The 18,205-nt window shown below is 40.5% G+C and overlaps 1 protein-coding gene across 1 annotated transcript in view; it reads left to right on the top strand.

The window, feature by feature from the left end:
* The window catches only part of SPTLC1 (serine palmitoyltransferase long chain base subunit 1), a 78,567-nt gene extending 63,910 nt beyond the window's left edge, over nt 1-14,657 (top strand). Inside the window, exons 14-15 of the mRNA XM_073671022.1 lie at nt 5,892-5,965; nt 10,006-14,657. Of these exons, the coding sequence (XP_073527123.1) occupies nt 5,892-5,965; nt 10,006-10,099 (168 nt within the window). The 3' untranslated portion in view covers nt 10,100-14,657. The remainder of the gene's footprint in view (nt 1-5,891; nt 5,966-10,005) is intronic.
* The last annotated feature ends 3,548 nt before the right edge of the window (nt 14,658-18,205 follow it).

Genomic DNA, 18,205 nt, shown 5'->3' with positions numbered 1-18,205 from the left:
ATGAACCAAAGTTTTCTGAAAGTTCAACGTAAATCAACTTTTATTTTGGATACATGAGCAGACATAGCAGCTGCTTTATCAAAGTTTGCTTTTAGATTGAGATTTATGTTAAGGAGGACATCATAAATATCCTTGTTAAGGGTATGTGCACACTTTAAGTATTTGGTGCAGAAATTTGCATTTCTTGGCAGAAAAAACGCAGCACCAAAAACGTGCATTTTTACTTGCGGTTTTCGTGCAGAATTTTCCTCAGTCATTAGTATGAGCGAAATCTGCGGCAACAACACTGAAAGAATTGGCATGCTGCAGATTTAAATCTGCACCAGATCTGCAAGTCACAAATAAGCAACATGTGGATGAGACTTCAGGCTTCGCATTCACTTTGTTGGCATCAGAAAATCCTTCAGTTTTTATGACAAATCTGCACTGAAAAAACGTAACTTGTGCACACAGCCTTATCTGGTATCCTTGTTAATCTGTTATTTTCTGATCATTCTTTAGTTAAACAAAACCAGGAGCTCAAAAAATGACCTTGGAAGATTGCAGTTCTTTATGAAGAAAAATCCTTTTAAAGTGGATCAGTCACCATGTTTCACAATGCGAAAGTCATACATTATTAAATACATCTCTTAAACCTAATGAAGCTGATATACAGTACATATTTTGTAAATCCATGTCAGAATGTCTGTATAATCTTTTATCCTGATTGACAGCGCCTCGGTGTCCCTCTTCTTTGCTGAGATATCACTGTGCAAGATGCCATTATAAGTGCAGCTGGAAGCTAGAGACTGAATACTATTGGACTCATGAGATTTCTTACTCTTTAGCTGGATTGACAAAATACTCATTTTAATTTCAGGATTATACACATATTCTGACATAAAAGACACCAGCCTCATCAGGTCTAAGAGAACTATTTGGTAACTTAAACTGTTTGTATTGTTAATTCTGGTGACAGATCTACATTAACTCGACACAAGGAAAATGCCATCTATGTTACATAGCCAGTATCTGCCTCTAAGGCCACGTTCACATGTTCAATATTTTACATCACTTATTTGTAATCCAAAATCAGGGGTGGAACAATCAGAGGAAAAGTATAATAGAAACGCGTCATCACTTCTATATTTTTCATCCACTCCTGGTTATGGCTTACAAATACTGATGTAAAATACTGATCAACTACTCAGCGTGTGCACATGGGCTTAGAGCTGCAATAAGCTGCAACAGGCGCACATCAGCCCCTCGCAATCATGTCGATGTGTTGCCATGGCACCTGGAAGCTTTGTAGGAGACACTGATTTTTACTATATGCTGCAATACTTCAATATTACGGTATATAGTAAAAAATAAAATAAAATCATACGATCCCAGGTTCCAAAAAAATATAAAATAAAACCTATACATAAGACCCGCCCATCAGCACCTCTGTCACATGATCGCAGCGTGCCGATGGATTGTCGGGACAGCTGGGAGTCTACAGAAGACCCCCGTGCTTGTCATTGTGAATCTCCCATGAACGCCGGTCACAGGAGATCGTGATTTCTGCTGAAGTGCTGCTATGTGTAGCACAAGTAATCAGAAGATCAAAGTTTCAAATCTCCTAAGGGGGACTATTGAAGCCAGTAAAAAGTAAAAACAAAGTTTTTTAAAAAAAATAAAAACACAAGTTCAAATCACCCCCTTTTGCCATATTCAAAATAAAACAATTAAAAACAAAAATACACATATTTGCTATCACTGCGTTCAGAAGTGTCCGATCTATCAAAATATAAAGTAAATTAATCCGATCTGTAAACGGCGAAACGAGAAAAAAAAATCGAAATGCCTGGATTACATTTCTTTGACATTGCAATAAAATTGAATAACTGGCGATCAAACATCTTATCTACCCCCAAATGGTATCAATAAAAACGTCAGCTCGGCGCACAAAATATAAAGCCCTCACCCAGATCCCGAAAAATCGAGATGCTATGGGTTTTATAAAATGGCAATATTTTTGTTTTTCCTTAGAAATTTCAGCTATTTTTTTTCACCATTTAAAGGGAACCTGTCACGTCACTTGTAACATGTAAACTGTCCCCAGTGGGTTGTTAGTGATGCAATGTGCATCACTAACGTGCTTTTTTTCATTAAAATCGGCGCTATAATCCTTTGCAAAAAGCACTTTATATAGTTATATGGTACTTGCTCGTTTAGTCGTAGGGTGAGCTTCATTGTATTCAGTCAGGATTGTCGCCGCCCACTCATTTTGAATTATGTCCCCGGGTTTGCGCTGACGTCACTTGAATATACACGTTGAAATCCCGCGCTTGTGCAGTGTGTATTGGAAGCCGCTCTTGCGCATTGTTGATCGGGGAGCTGCTCATGCACCGTGACGAGCGGCTTCCCTTATGTGCGCAGAGAAGCTGTTTGTAGTTCCCAGCTTCCCAGACTGTGATGCGCAGCAGCTCCGGAATACACACTGCGCAAGCACGGCTCCCAATACGCACTGCGCAAGCGCGGCATTTCAACCTGCATAAATAAAAAAGAACCTATGTACATGTTTATCTGCAAACTCGTAATGACCTAGAGAATCATATTGCCAGGTCAGTTTTAGCATTCAGTGATTGTGGTAAATAAAAAAAAAAACAAAAAACAATTATGGAATTGCACTTTTTTTTTTTTTTTTGCAATTTCACTGCACTTTTTTCCCCATTTTGCTGTACACTATATGGTGTCATTCAAAAGTACAACTCGTGCCGCAAAAAAACAAGCCCTCATACAGCTATATTGACCTTAAAATTAAAAACGTATGGCTCTGAAGAAGAGGAGCTAAATACAAAAGCTCAAAAAAGGAAAATTCCAAGGTGGTGAAAGGGTTAATACCCGCCTGCCCCTTTTACCCCAGTTAAAAATCGGTATAAAAAAATTAAAACATATATATTTGGCATCGCTGACTCCGTAAAAGTCCAATATAGCAAAATATGAAATTAAATTGTTCAGCCCATGCAGTACATATCATAAAGAAGAAAAAAAATAAGCTGTGATCCCCTGCTGTCCTGTCTGTATACTCTTTTGCTCCCTCTCTCCTTGCCCAGGAGCTGTGGTATGAACAGACCATGTTCCTGCACGGTCAGACACAGCCATTACACAGTACACAGCAGGGAAACATTTATAAGATTATCTCAGCACAGGAACATTATATTTAAACACATCCAATTGTGGAAGTTATTATTATTCCAAGATCTATTGATTAAAGTCAACTTTTGTTCTTGGGAAAACCCCTTTAAGTAATTAGAGGGGTTTTTGATGCATCTCTGGTGGGTATCTTGTTGCTTTCACTCCCACCAATCAGCTTAATTAAAAGTCTGTGTCATCAGTTTCAAGTAGTCATCACACACATGATATATTAATATGTAACCAATTTGCAGATCCTGCTATATCTTGAGATCTTGGTGCTTATGGTGGATTACCAGCGGCCACTAACAAACTGGATCTGACAGTGATCTGCAGATAAATATACCTATGGAAATCTTCATTTAGATTTTCACACATTGATGCATACAGTGGGTACGGAAAGTATTCAGACTCCTTTAAATTCTTCACTCTTTGTTTCATTGCAGCCATTTGGTAAATTCTAAAAAGTTTATTTTTTTTTCTCATTAAAATACACTCTGCACCCCATCTTAACTGAAAAAAACAATAAATTTGCGAAAATTTCTACATTTCTAACAAAGAAAAACTGAAATAGCACATGGTCATAAGTATTCAGACCCTTTGCTCAGACACTCATATTTAAGTCACATGCTGTCCATTTCCTTGTGATCTCCTTGAGATGGATCTACTCCTTCATTGGAGTCTAGCTGTGTTTAATTAAACTGATAGGACTTGATTTGGAAAGGCACACACCTGTCTATATAAGACCTCACAGCTCACAGTGCATGTCAGACCAAATGAGAAGCATGAGCTCAAAGGAACTGCCCAAGGAGCTCAGAGACAGAATTATGGCAAGGCACATATCTGGCCAAGGTTGCAACAGAAATTCTGCATTACTCAAGGTTCCTAAGAGCACAGTGGCCTCCATAATCCTTAAATGGAAGCAGTTTGGAACCACCAGAAGTCTTCCTAGACCTGGCCGTCCAGCCAAACTGAGCAATTGTGGGGGAAAATCCTCGATGAGAGAGGTAAAGAAGAAAACCAAGATCACTGTGGCTGAACTCCAGAGATGCAGTAGATGGAAGAAAGTTCTACAAAGTCAACTATCACTGCAGCCCTCCACCAGTCAGGCCTTTATGGCAGAGTGGCCAAATGGAAGACTCTCCTCAGTGCATAGCGTTTGCTCAAAAACACATGAAGGACTCCCAGACTATGAAAAATAAGATTCTCTGGTCTGATGAGATGAAGTTAGAACTTTTTGGTGATAATTGTAAACGGTATGTGTGGAGAAAACCAGGCACTGCTCACACCTGCCCAATACAATCCCAACATCATACTATGGGGGTGTTTTTCAGCTGCAGGGACAGGACGACTGGTTGCAATTGAAGGAAACATGAATGCGGCCAAGTACAGAGATATCCTGGATGAAAACCTCTTCCAGAGTGCTCTGGACCTCAGACTTGGCCGAAGGTTCACCTTCCAGCAAGACAATGACTCTAAGCACACAGCTAAAATAACAAAGGAGTGGCTTCAGAACAACTCTGTGACCATTCTTGACTGGCCCAGCCAGAGCCCGGACTTAAACCCAATTGAGCATATCTGGAGAGACCTGAAAATGGCTGTCCACCAACGTTCACCATCCAACCTGATGGAACTGGAGAGGATCTGCAAGGAAGAATGGCAGAGGATCCCCAAATCCAGGTGTGAAAAACTGGTTGCTTCATTCCCAAGAAGAATCATGGCTGTACTAGCTCAAAAGGGTGCTTCTACTCAATACTGAGCAAAGGGTCTGAATACTTATGACCATGCGATATTTTCGTTTTTCATTTTTAATAAATTTGCAAAAATTTCTGCATTTCTGTTTTTTTTCAAGATGGGGTGCAGAATGTACTTTAATGGGAAAAAAAATATGAACTCTTTAGAATTTGCCAAATGGCTGCAATGAAACAGAGTGAAAAATTTAAAGGGGTCTGAATACTTTCCGTACCCACTGTATGTACATTGTCACATACTGTATCCTCTTTGGGCTGGCTTCTATATCTGGCCCTACACCTTGGATAAGAATCAGATAGACCAGATGACCAAATATCAATGATCTAAAGGCCCCCATACACATGAGACTAACTTTGGCTGAATCCTCAGTCTAATGTGTATGGTGGCCAACTCTCGACAGAGCGAGCGCTCATGTGTATGAAAGAGCCATGCCAGTTAACCAAACTATCATTCGGCCTAAAGCTATCCTAAGTGTATTGGCTGCTTAAGTTATATAGGTCCTTGCTGCTAGATGTTTGCCACCTTCTTATTCTCCTATTAAGCATTGAAATAAATCCTGCTTATAGAGTTTTCAGGATTGAGAACTGCTGCCTGAATGTTTGTTTTACCAAAAGCTCTCTAATGTTTATGGCCATCTTAAACCGGTAATCATGTTCCCATCTCCGATATTTATGACATATCCACATTTATGTGTGACTTTAGGACACTTGTTTGGGTATTTTACTTCCTACAGACTAGTTATGAGAAGTATCGTGCTGTTTGAAGTATATTTATATAATTTCTTATTGGTGTTTTTAGGATGTACTATGTCAGCTCCCAAAGATTTTAATCCTAACCTTGATGTGCCTTTTTTTAATGTTAATGATTTTACGTAGCTTAGTGTATATTAGTAGTATAGGACCGCAGTTATAGGTTTGGCATTACTGTTTAAATGCACAACATCTGGGCATTACATTAAACCCAACTTATTCATGTTTCAGTGCATGAATAGGAAAATTGCATTAACTCGAGCTCGTTATTTGGAAAAAGAGGAGAAAAATCTCCCACCACCAAGGTCAGTAATCCTATATTATTCCTCTGGAAATCTGTAATAAGAGTATCTTGTTTTACTTTATGTTCACTTTTCTTAGTGTAATATTCATTATAAGTGCTGCTTCGGAATAAAAAGAAAGATGCATGTTTAAAAAGATAAAATGTCTATAAAAATAAGGAAAATAAAGAAGCAAGTTGCGGGGTTGGAAGGGGTACATACATCAACATGAACATGCACAGCTAAAGTCTGTCATTCAAATACAATAAAGTGGACCTTGGCATCTAATCAATATTTGTCTTGTGTAATTGTAAAATGTAGCAATTTTACAATTTCATAGAACTATTTGTCCACTGGGGAGACTAAAAATATATCTGGTACAATCCCAACTTAATTTTCAGTTGCATGGCACTCTTTGTATGGTTAGTCATAAAGGCTATGGACACATTTTGACATTGAGGCACTATTTTTACATATGTTAGAGGATCCATTTAGTTTAGTTTGTCTGCAATCTCCATTCCTTTGTTTGATTTTAGACTCCCTTGATATGCAATTTGCAGCCTGATTAAGTTTCAGATCTTTCTCTTGTTGGAGTTTCTCTACCAGTAATATAGGCTGGATGTGAGGTCTGTGTGTATCCAGGGTGCTGCTGTCTTTATTAGCTTATATGTCAGCACAGATTCTATCCTGTACTTCACCTTCTATGTGCTTGCCTCCTGAAGGTATACTTTATCCCCTCTCCACATTGTGCACCACCCTTGGCATGGTGCACTGTTACACCTCCTCATTTTCATATTGAGTCCCTTCCTCTTCTGATTGACAGTGCTCACTTCCCATTGTGTACTCCTTCTGAATGCTGCCAGCGTGTGCAGTTCTGCTCCCTGTCTCCTTTCCTCTGATGCTGTAATACACCCGGAAGTGTCATAAGTAGCGTCAGAAGAAAGGATACTGGAAAACACGCATACGCATGCAGCATTCAGACAGTGCTTGCTCTGGTAAGCGAGCGCTGTCAATCAGAAGTGGCGGAAGGGCCCCAATATACAAATGAGACATAACCATGTAACAAACACCTTTTTGGCCACATGAAGGGCAGGGTTGCCAACTTTGACTTTTTTTATTTTTTCTGGACAGCTTTTCAAAAAATCACAGACAATATTTTTTATGGACACATTTGGAAAATTATAATAAATTATGATTTTAAAAGTAATTCATGACTACAGTCCATAATTCTGATATGAAGACATTAACTGCTTTCACTGTGAATTATAAAATCATAATTACAATTAAAATCTGTAAACGTTTCTTCAGTTTAAAAAAATATATATATTTTTTCTTTTTACAGACGGGATAAAAAATGCCCTATATTTATGGACTGTCCAGGAATTTCTGGACGGTTGGCAACCCAGATTAAGGGTGTACAAAAGCCTGATTTGAAACAAGTCGTCTTCTCCCCAACAGCCTACACCTTGCCAGTCAACACCCAGCTATTCAATTTAGTTTGGTGTCAAGTTGGCGGCAGATACAGGTCTGAGATTTAGGCTTGTTTTTGCCTGATTCTTCCTTCTGCCATATTGGTATTAGTTTTCCCACCCCAGGAACTGCTTTAGGATGTCCCTTGGTTCCTCTGTCGCCCAATGAAGTGCTCGAGAAATGAGGATTTTGGGTACTTGCTGTAAACTTTCTCGTATCCTTCCTTGGGGGTAGGGTCTTTGTTTTGTTCCTCCTACTGCATTTGCACTAACTAAATATCTTGGTGTCTGTTGGCCAGGTCTAGGCTGATAGAGAGGAGCTGACTTTTTTTTTTTTTCCAAGATGTATTCTAAGACCTCGCGCACACTGGCGTATATTCTCACTTGTGAGAGAATCTGACCGATTATGTTAATGACACTTGGATCAAACTCTCAGTTTGATCCGAGTGTCATCTGAGTGTGCTTCAATTTTCTCTCATGAGAGAATCGCAGCACTGGTACAGAGATTTCTCCATTCTGTGAGTTGGCGTATATCGGACTGTACTTGAATGACATCCGAATGTATGGGTTCCTGCCCCCCTATATACACTGCCAATCACAGCATGCAGCGAATTGTTTCTCATGCCGACTCAGCATGAGAAAATAAAATAAATGCTAGTTGGCACTGCTCCATAGTATAACATTGTGGAGCAAGTGCTATCCGATGAACAACAAATGGCACTCGTCCGAGTTATACGCTGGCTATACAGCAGTCTGAGCGAGCCCTTAGTGTCAGCCTCCAGGCAGCAACATATAACTGTCACGACACAGCTGTCCAGAAAGGCCAACACCTCAACCTTAACTCCCCCCACAAGTACTACGGCGGGAAGAAAGAACTGTGTCCTACCATGGAGGTGATGGGTACACCCAGGTCACTAACCTCCCCGCAACCTGGGCTTTCTAGTTTTCTGGCAGTTGCTTACTATGAGGACAGGAAGGGCACGTACCCACAAAGTGGCCCTATTTCCCACAAAAAAAACCCACACTCCTCCCTTACGCCGGACTACCAGCAGTTTCCCAGAGGAAGATGTCGCACCCACCTGCATGGGTTCATCAGGTGCTCCCAGGCTGACCTTCCTGGGCCCTTGACCCCCCACACACGGGGGTGACTCCCTATGTCTCTGGCAAAGTCGGCGATCAGCTTGAATCGCCAGAGACATGACTGTCAGAAGTCTCATACAGGGCCAAGGCGTCCCTCACCCTTACCATAAGCCCCTCACAAAACAAACTATGGAGTGCGGGGTCATTCCACTTGGTAACCATGGCCCACCTCCTGAACTCGGAGCAAAATTCCTCCGCCGGCCAGTCTCCCTGTCGAAGTTGGACTTTGCTAAGGAGACGCGATCAGGGTCATCATATATAACGCCCAGAGCACAAAAAAAAAAACCTCCACCGTCTGGAGCGACTGTGAGTCGGACGGAAGAGAAAACGCCCATGCTTGGGGATCCCCCTGAAGGAGCGAGATTATTATGCCCACACGTTGCTCCTCTGAACCTGAGGAAACTGGACATAGCCTGAAGTACAGTTTACAGGCCTCTCTGAAGACCACAAACTTGTCCCACCCCCCAGAGAACCTGTCAGGCAATGCAATGTTGGGCTCAACTACGGTTTGTCTAAGAGACGAGACACTCACGCCAGATGTATTGGGGGACTGCAAGACCACCGCACGTAAATCCGCCATCTCCATACTGAGCTGCTGCAATTGCCCCGTCAGAGCAGTAATAGGATCCATAATGGATCAGAAGTAACTTGCGGTCAGAGCTAATGTCACGACACAGCTGTCGGGTGACCAGGGATCAAGGGCTCATACCCTGACCCTAACACTAGGGGGTGCCCTAGCTCACCCTATTTCCCAGGATACCTCTGAAGGTGAGGATGCTGAGACCTCTGCCCTCGCCCTAACTCCTGAGTTAGCCCTCCGCTTGTTCTCCTCCCCCACCCGGGGAAGAGGGGCGCTACTGTGCACCAAAGTACACCCACCCGACAAACAAGGCAACACAGACAGTGATAAACAGAAAACTCCAGGCACACAAAATATTCTCTCACATATAACAGAGGGAAGCAGCGGGGTGTGAAGGTAGGGGGAATAAACCAAAATGGAGAAGGATAAGTAATAACCACGCATACAAACTAGGCAACAGTCACCAGTTATTCCTCCCAAACTCTTTCTCCTAGAACTCCTTACTCTCCTTAGCCATGCAGCAAATGCTAGCTCTGACAAGGACTTAGTATCAGAGCCCATGTTATAAAGGGAAAGGGAAGTGGCTAACCGAGCTCAGCTGTGAGCACAGGGAAATCCAACATGGCTGCTTAACCCCTGTTCTGCTGGAAGAAATAAATACATTTAAAATGACAGAGAAGTGCTTCTCTGAGTTGGAGCAGGAGCCCTCCGGTGTTGAGATCTCCTGGCTCCAGCCTGTTGCGGTAACCCCGTGACAATAACCCTTTGTTCCTTTGTCCCCCAATGAAGATTACAAGAAGACATTTTACGGTGAATACCAAAAATCCTCATTTTGTTTGCAGTGAATGACCTGCTCTTTCCTTTATATCTTACAGCATAAGAGTGATAGTGACTGTCGAGCAAACAGATGAAGAATTGGATATGGCTGCCACCGTGATCAAGCAAGCAGCTACTTTGATACTAAATTAACTTTTTTTTTTTTTATGTTGATACATTTCTGATAAATTACGGACATGGTAATGATGGTAAGCTCTTGTTCAGTGTGAGAAATCCAGAGACAAGATGCTACATATGTAGCCTTACAACAGCGTATGTTCCAGGTCTGAGGAAGTAAAAAGAGTGAACTGGCGAGGGGGAAGAAAAACTAGAGGAAAACCAAATAATGGTGCATGTACAGATTATGTCATGGACCTTTTAGTACTGTTACGCTGTGATTTTTCTTTTTTCTTACGCTGTTTACTTCCAAATACAGTTGTAAAAAAAAATTATTCCCCACAGAGACATAAACAGAAACCCATGTTTTAGTCTTTTTTTTCTAATTGTAAGCTGGAACAAAAAAATTCTCTCCTGTTGTGCTTACCAAGAAAACCTCCAGCTACCTAGAAGACATGTAAATCTAATGATGATACACTGTCTGCGCATATAACTTTGATAGGCGTGGGCTTCTATAGAGATGTGTACTTATATGAAATTGAATACATGTACACTTTTTTTTTTATGTTGAAACTTTTCCAATATTTCAGATATTTCGAAGAGACAAAAAGGAAATTGTTTATTAACAAACCTGACTATCACTATTTTATATTCCTGATTGTGTTGAAAAAAAACTGTGGATACAAGTATATAGAATAACTAATTTTTTTTATAATCTACAATGCCTATTTCTTACAATAATAATTTGTGATGATGGTATCAGTTCACTTTTTTTTTTATTTTTTATTTTTAATTTAAATTTTTTTAAAAAAAGATTTGGCTTTTATAGCGCTAAAGATGCACAGATGACACCGTGTAAATGTATTTAACCGGACATATCATTTTCAGCAGTAATGTACAAAGAGGTGCAGGTATTTTCTTTCCAGTTTTAATAGTACTCTGCATATCTGTAACACATGTTCCTAAGTGAAGTATTTTATGCTTCTCTTCATGAAAACCTAGAAAGGTTTGTCTCTGTATATACTAAATATGAATGGATGCAAGTTCACCACTGTAGAACTTGTCAGTGCCATACATAAGGGCTGCATTTATCTACATGATTCCTTCAGGTTACAAGCACATTACCAGGCACCTATCTCTATTACAAACATGTCGCATCCATGATAAAAAACAAAATTGCCAACTTTCTGACCATTTTTAAGTTACGTTGTGACTTAAAACTGCATGATGCAAGTTGTGTTCCGTTTTCTGCCTTACATATATTCTCAAAGGGGAAAACTAAATCTGTGTTGTTAAAAATAAGTAACACAATCGCCTACCGATGGGGCATGGGAACTTCACGCCATCAAGTATCTGCCCTTCTTGTGAATGGCAATGTAGAAAACCATTTAGGGCTTTAAAGCACCACTACAGCATTTCTTCTTTCAGCGCTGGAGTGGTGCCCTGATTTTATTCCTCTGTCTCCAGCTGCCGCTCTGTGCCGCCATCTTGTGACCGCAACTTGCGACTCACCGGATATCAGAGGGTCACAAGCTCTCAGTGTAAGTCTTATGACAGCCTTGTTCTGGCATCATAGACTTACATTGAGTACTGACTTCTGGATCGCCCAGCAAACACTGGAGCGATCCAGCAGGTCATAAACTGCAGAGGACAAACTGGAGCGGCGCTGATAACAGATGAGAACGGCGGCTAGGGAGTAGAAGACTAGAGGCAGGGAACTTACATTAATGACACCACTCCTGCGGTAAAGTAAGAAAACACTCTGAAGTAGTGCTCTATTGATGATCTGATCTGTACCTAGTTGTGCTAATGATGGCAGCTATACATTACTGTTTGAAAGGTTACTTCATGCCGTCATTTCCTGTATATGCTGTTGTCCATCTGCCATGTCTATTTTTATATTAAGCATATTCATACATGATGACGTGTGCAACCAGAGCTTTATATTTGCTAGTTATTCCTGCCATGTTACATTTCGTTGTCATATTATGAACAATGTGCTACATGTTTTTTGTTTAATTAATACAATTATATGTTGTGTTTATTATATGTACCTACGCTTTTCACAGCTAAATTAAAGGATTTTTGTTTTATCATTTAAAGGGAATCTGTCAGCAGGTTTTTGTTGTGTCTTCTTTAGACAGCATGAGATAGAGGCCGAAACACAGATTTCAGGTTGTGTTACTTGTCAAAGTTCTGCTGTTTACAAACTGTGAAGGATTTATCACTAAGAACATAACATTGCTGGACTAGTCAGACTCCGCCCCCTCCTGTGATAAGCACCTCACTGTCTATGGACTTTGTACATATGGTGTGGGCTGAGGCAGCTTTCTCAGCTCTACTGCATTCTACATCTAATAGTTCTGATTGTATCAGAATGTCTGCACCCAGTAAACTAAGTGATACATCATTGGATTCAGCTTCTCTTTACCTACATTACACTCCTTTCAGATGAGGTAGCAAAAACCTGCTGACAGATTCCCTTTAATAATTTATGAAGAGTATTGTGGGAGTGGAGATTAGCGAACGTTTGGGCTAAACACACTAATGGGAGCTATGTATTGTAGAAGCTTTGGTCATTGTGCAGTTACCTTGGCAGCTGCTCCATATACCAGCTGCTACCTCCTACTGTCACTTTGGATGGGAGAAGTAGATCAGAATAAATGCTACCTATTAAGTTATGTGCTTGATAAACTACCACTGTTTTTAGTAATTATTTGGTTGAATTTGAACTAAATTTTAAGAAAATATTCTCTAGATTTCATCATACAACCTGCATACATTAATGAATCTTATACTTGATGAGGATGATCTACTTACTTAGAATGGCTATCAATTTAAAAATAAATATATATATGGTCAGTAGTGTTCAGAACCTGCTCGGCGTGTGAACTGAGAGCCCTACTGCCGGGAGGAAATAAACTTTATTTCTCCGGACAGCGTTCAGGCTTCAGTCATCGGGGATGGCACCAGCATGGTTTCAGTCACCACTCATTGTACAGGGTAGAGAGCGGCGGCAGTAACCGCGCCCCCGACACTGACAGGCAGCTCTAATACAGATCCTGCTGTCAGTCAGGGCCGGGGCCATGGTTACAGGCGCCACTCTCAATACACAGAGTGATGACTGAACCCATGCCGGTGCCACCACTGTGAGTGAAACCCGAACACTGTCCAGAGGAATAAAGTTTATTTCCTCCCGGCAGCGGGGCTCTAAGTGCAGGCGCCGGGCAGGTTGTGAACACCATTAACCTGCAAATTAACTCAATGTCTGCAGGTTAATAGCGTTTTTTCACATGACAGGTTCCCTGTAAAATACCTACCAATTGCCATCTTCTCTGGTTTTTAGTGCTGCTCTGGTTCTCTTCTGCCCATGTGATCTAAAAACAGAGTAACGGGCTTGCACAGAGGTTGGTGTGGGATGGAAATCACTTTCTCAATGTAAGGGCTTCTTCTGAAGTCTGAGCATGGACTAGCCATGGCTCTCTCGCTCCTAGAATCACAGCCTCATAGACATGTATAAAGCTGTCACGCTTAAAAGGCTTGTGGTCAGTCCGTGTTCGGACTGATTTCCACGGTTCTCATAGCCTTACTTTGGAAAAGAAAAACTGCCCCACACAGGACTTGCTGTATAAGCCGGCAAAGCTGAAGAGTGGTCATGTTGGCCAGAAGAGGACGAGTACTGCGCTGGAATTTGGGGAAGGCCACGGCCCCACTATCAGTATTCGGTCAGTATTAGTATTTTTACTCAGGTGTGGGAGCCAAAACCAGGAGTGGGTGATAAATGCAGAAGTGGTGACTGGTTTCCATTATACCTTTTCTCTGATTTGTTCTTGTTCCTTACCTGATATTGGCTCCCACTCCTGAGAAATAATTCTGACCAAATACTGAAAGAAAAATGACCGAAGATGGTGATCTGTAAGTATTTTAATGCATTTGCACTACATCACAAACAAAGTGTTTAGGGAGAAAAAAAATGTAATGAAACTTCTTTAACATGCAGGGAAACTCGCAAAAAGATTGTACTGCCAATCTGGCATGGATTTTCAAAATAAACACACCAGCCTCACCATGTCCATACAATAATGTATGAAGTTTGTATTGTAAAATCTGGTGACATTTTCACTTTAAAATGTGCTGTGTATATGACTGGAGAAAACAATAGTACATAACTAAATACTTCATTTTACGGGGTTTTTTTGTATCTGCAAAGTTGCTCAACTTTGTATAAAGATTTAAACTTTCTTTTATATGAAGTGCAATTTCTTTGCATTTCAAGGACATGGGACAATACTTTTAAAAAGTTGGGGTTGCAATGGTGCAATTGTCTTTTCAATGGATGGTCCCTTAATCAAAATGTTAAAATGTACATTACTTTAGTAGCTATAGTAAGTGTCAATTATAAATGTGTATTCTTATATCACCCTATCTTATGGTAAATAAGCTTTTAATCTATCATTTGTAATTACTGATATTTTGTACTAAATTTCCTTTGGATTTTTTTAAACATGTGCCTTTATGTTGCTGCTAAAAAAAAAAAAAAGTAAATTGCTGGAATTGGAATTGAATTTTGTTTAAATAAAACAGTACAAAAATATCTATTAGTATTATTTATTATTATAGCACCATTAATTCCATGGCTCTTTACATGTAAAAAGGAGTATACATAGCAAATAACAAGTACAATAATCTTGAACAACACAAGTCACCGACTGGTACAGGAGAAGAGAGGACCCGTGCCGCGAGGGATCTACAAGTTACAATTTTGTTTAATAGAAGGACTAAGTATTACAAATTGACCATTATCATTATGGCATGATATTCATTAGTTTGCTGTACTACCACAATTAAAACAAACAATCCTGAAATATGGAATAAAAAAATCCCCCCCACATCCCCGTACTTTTTTTTTTTTTCTAAAAGTATAGGTATGGTGTGGAGAGGTGCATGCCCAACACTTTACATTCAAACATGCCATCAAGCAATTTTGGATCAAAGTGTAAAGTTTTGTAACAAGATGTCTAAAAATTGTTACTGAATAAAAGTCTGAGCCGAGCAGAACCCTAAATTCATAACTAGTGTTGAGCATTCCGATATCGCGAATATCGGTCGATACCCGATATTTCAGTAGCAGAGTTCCGATACTTTTAGAATATCTAATACCGGAATCGGAAGTTCCCATAATGCCTGCGCTCTGCAGTGTCTCTGAAGGATGGCAAGCTGGATGGCAGTGCTCAGCTTACTGTACTTGTCATTTAGTGTTAAAGGATTTATTAAAAAAAATAAGTGTTTTCATGCACCGTCTCTTTAAAAAAGCCGTCTCGCAATTCAGCAGCGGTACCTGACAATTTAGAATAGAAAGAATAGAGCATTACACATAGATTAGATAAAGGACTTTATTCTGGGTGTTTGTGTGTTTTTTTTTTTTTAACTTTGACTATGGGGTTAGTAATGGGGGTGTCTTATAGACGCCTCTCCATTACTAACCTGGGCTTGATGTCAGCTGGCATTATAAGCTGACATCAACCCCAACTCTATTACCCCACTGCCACCGCTACAGGGCAGTGGGAAGAGCGAGGCTAAGTGCCAGAATTGGCACATCCTATGGATGCGCCATTTCTGGGGCGGCTGACAGCTGGTGTTTCTAGCCTGGGAGGGGGCCAATATTCATGGCACCCTTCCTGGGCTATTAATATCAGCCCCCAGCTGTCTGCCTAGCCTTTGCTAGCTATTAAAATAGGGGGGACCCCATGTCATTTTTTTGGGGGTCTCCCATTTTAATAGCTAGTAAAGGCTAGGTATTCAGCTGGGGGCTGATATTAGTAGCCTGGGAAGCTCCGTGGGTATTGCCCCCTTCCCAGGCTTCAAACATCTGCCCCAGCCGTCTGCTTAACCTCCGCTAGAGACTAAAATTACGGGGAACCCCACGCCAATTTTTTTTTTTAATAAATCCTTTATTTTAACACTAAATGACAAGTACAGTAATCAACACTATCACTGTACTTCTTATATATGTGACTGACATGTTTCTATCTAATCTATGTGTGATTCTCTATTCTAAATTGTCGGGTACCGCTGCTGAATTGCCGGCCGGCTTTTTTAAAGAGACAGGTGCATGAAAACACTTATTTTTTTATAATAAATCCTTTACACTAAATGACAAGTACAGTAAGCAACACTGTCACTGTATTTCTTATATATGTGACTGACATGTTTCTATCTATCTAATCTATGTGTGATGTTCTATTCTTTCTGTTCTAAATTGTCGGCTACCGGTGTATGCCGCTGCTGAATTGCCGGCTTTTCATGTAATACATTCTACATTATTCTTAGTTGTTTTCCTTCATGTAGAATTAACCTACAAGGAAAGAAAGGGTTTATTTTTATTCCGATATTTGTGTCCCATTGACTTGCATTGGTTTCCGGTATCTGAATCGGCGATATCTGATATTTTTTGGGTATCTGTCCGATCCGATATTTCCCAATATCGGAAGGTATCGCTCAACACTATTCATAACGCTTCCTGAAAATACATTTCAGAAGTGCTGAGCTCTACATGCTACTTACTGATGCAATCAAAATTATTCAACCCTTGTTGCAAATTTGGTGTATTGCAAACAGCAGAAAGTATGAAACAAGATCTATTTTCAATAGCTCAATACAACTAATATAACTAGTGGTTTCTCCAAATTTATCCCAAAATGACACTTGCAGTATTAGAATTATTTAACCCCTTCTTGATGAGTGTCTTTAGTACTTAGCAGTAGGTCATAACCAAAATGAGCTCTACTAACATGCATAGCCAGACACAAGTTTCTGGCAGCGTTCTTCAGGTATCTTAGCCCATTTTTCAAGGATTTTTAAGCAAGTTGAAATCTGCAAATAGCCTCTTGAAAGAGGAAGGGGACTAGAATTCCTGTCAGCAGGATGTTGCCACCTGAGTGCAGCATAATGTGGAGACAGAGACCCTGATTCCAGAGATGTCACTTACTGGGCTGTTTGCTTTAGTTTTGATAATCTGATAAAACAGTGATTTTTCTTTTTCACTAGAGGATTAGCTAACCTGCTGCCATGCAGTTCTCCATATTCTTGAGCTCTGTATAACTCCAACCCCACTTTCTGCCTAAGCTTTTGGTGTACAGTGGGTACGGAAAGTATTAATTTCCCTTTAAATTTTTCACTGTTTCATTGCAGCCATTTGGTAAATTCTAAAAAGTTAATTTTTTTTCTCTTTAAAGTACACTCCGCACCCCATCTTGACTGAAAAAACAGATATGTAGAAATTTTTGCAAATTTATTAAAAAAAGAAAAACTGAAATGTCACATGGTCATAAGTATTCAGATCCTTTTCTCAGACACTCATATTTAAGTCTCATGCTGTCCATTTCCTTGTGATCCTCCTTGAACTGGTTCTACTTCATTGAAGTTCAGCTGTGTTCAATTAAACTGATAGGACTTGATTTGGAAAGGCATACACCTGTCTATATAAGACCTCACAGCTCACAGTGCATGTCAGACCAAATGAGAATCATCAGCTCAAAGGAACTGTGCAAGGAGCTCAGAGACAGAATTGTGGCAAGGCACAGATCTGGCCAAGGTTACAAAAGAATTTCTGCATTACTCAAGGATCCTAAGAGCACGTTGGCCTCCATAATCCTTACATGGAAGAAGTTTGGGACCACCAGAAGTCTTCCTAGACCTGGCCTTCCAGCCAAACTGAGCAATCGTGGGAGAGGAGCGTTGGTGAGAGAGGTAAAGAACAACCCCAAAATCACTGTGGTTGAGCTTCAGAGATGCAGTAGGGAGATGGGAGAATGTTCCACAAAGTCAACTATCACTGCAGCCCTCTACCAGTTTGGCCTTTATGGCAGTGGCCAGACGGAAGCCTCTCCTCAGTGCAAGACATATGAAAGCCCGCATAGAGTTTGCTCAAAAACACATGAAGGACTCCCAGACTATGAGAAATAAGATTCTCTGGTCTGATGAGACGAAGTTAGACCTTTTTGGTAATAATTCTAAGCGGTATGTGTGGAGAAAACCAGGCACTGCTCATCACCTGCCCAATACAGTCCCAACAGTGAAACATGGTGGTGGCAGCATCATGCTATGGGGGTGTTTTTCAGCTGCAGGGACAGGGCGACTGGT

The sequence above is a fragment of the Phyllobates terribilis genome, unplaced genomic scaffold, assembly GCF_046119375.1.
Source record: "Phyllobates terribilis strain yellow unplaced genomic scaffold, ASM4611937v1 Scaffold_1__5_contigs__length_1240528914, whole genome shotgun sequence".
Lineage (NCBI taxonomy): Eukaryota > Metazoa > Chordata > Amphibia > Anura > Dendrobatidae > Phyllobates > Phyllobates terribilis.
The sequence above is the reverse complement of the archived record's forward strand: the minus strand, read 5'-3'. Positions and strand labels throughout refer to the sequence as shown.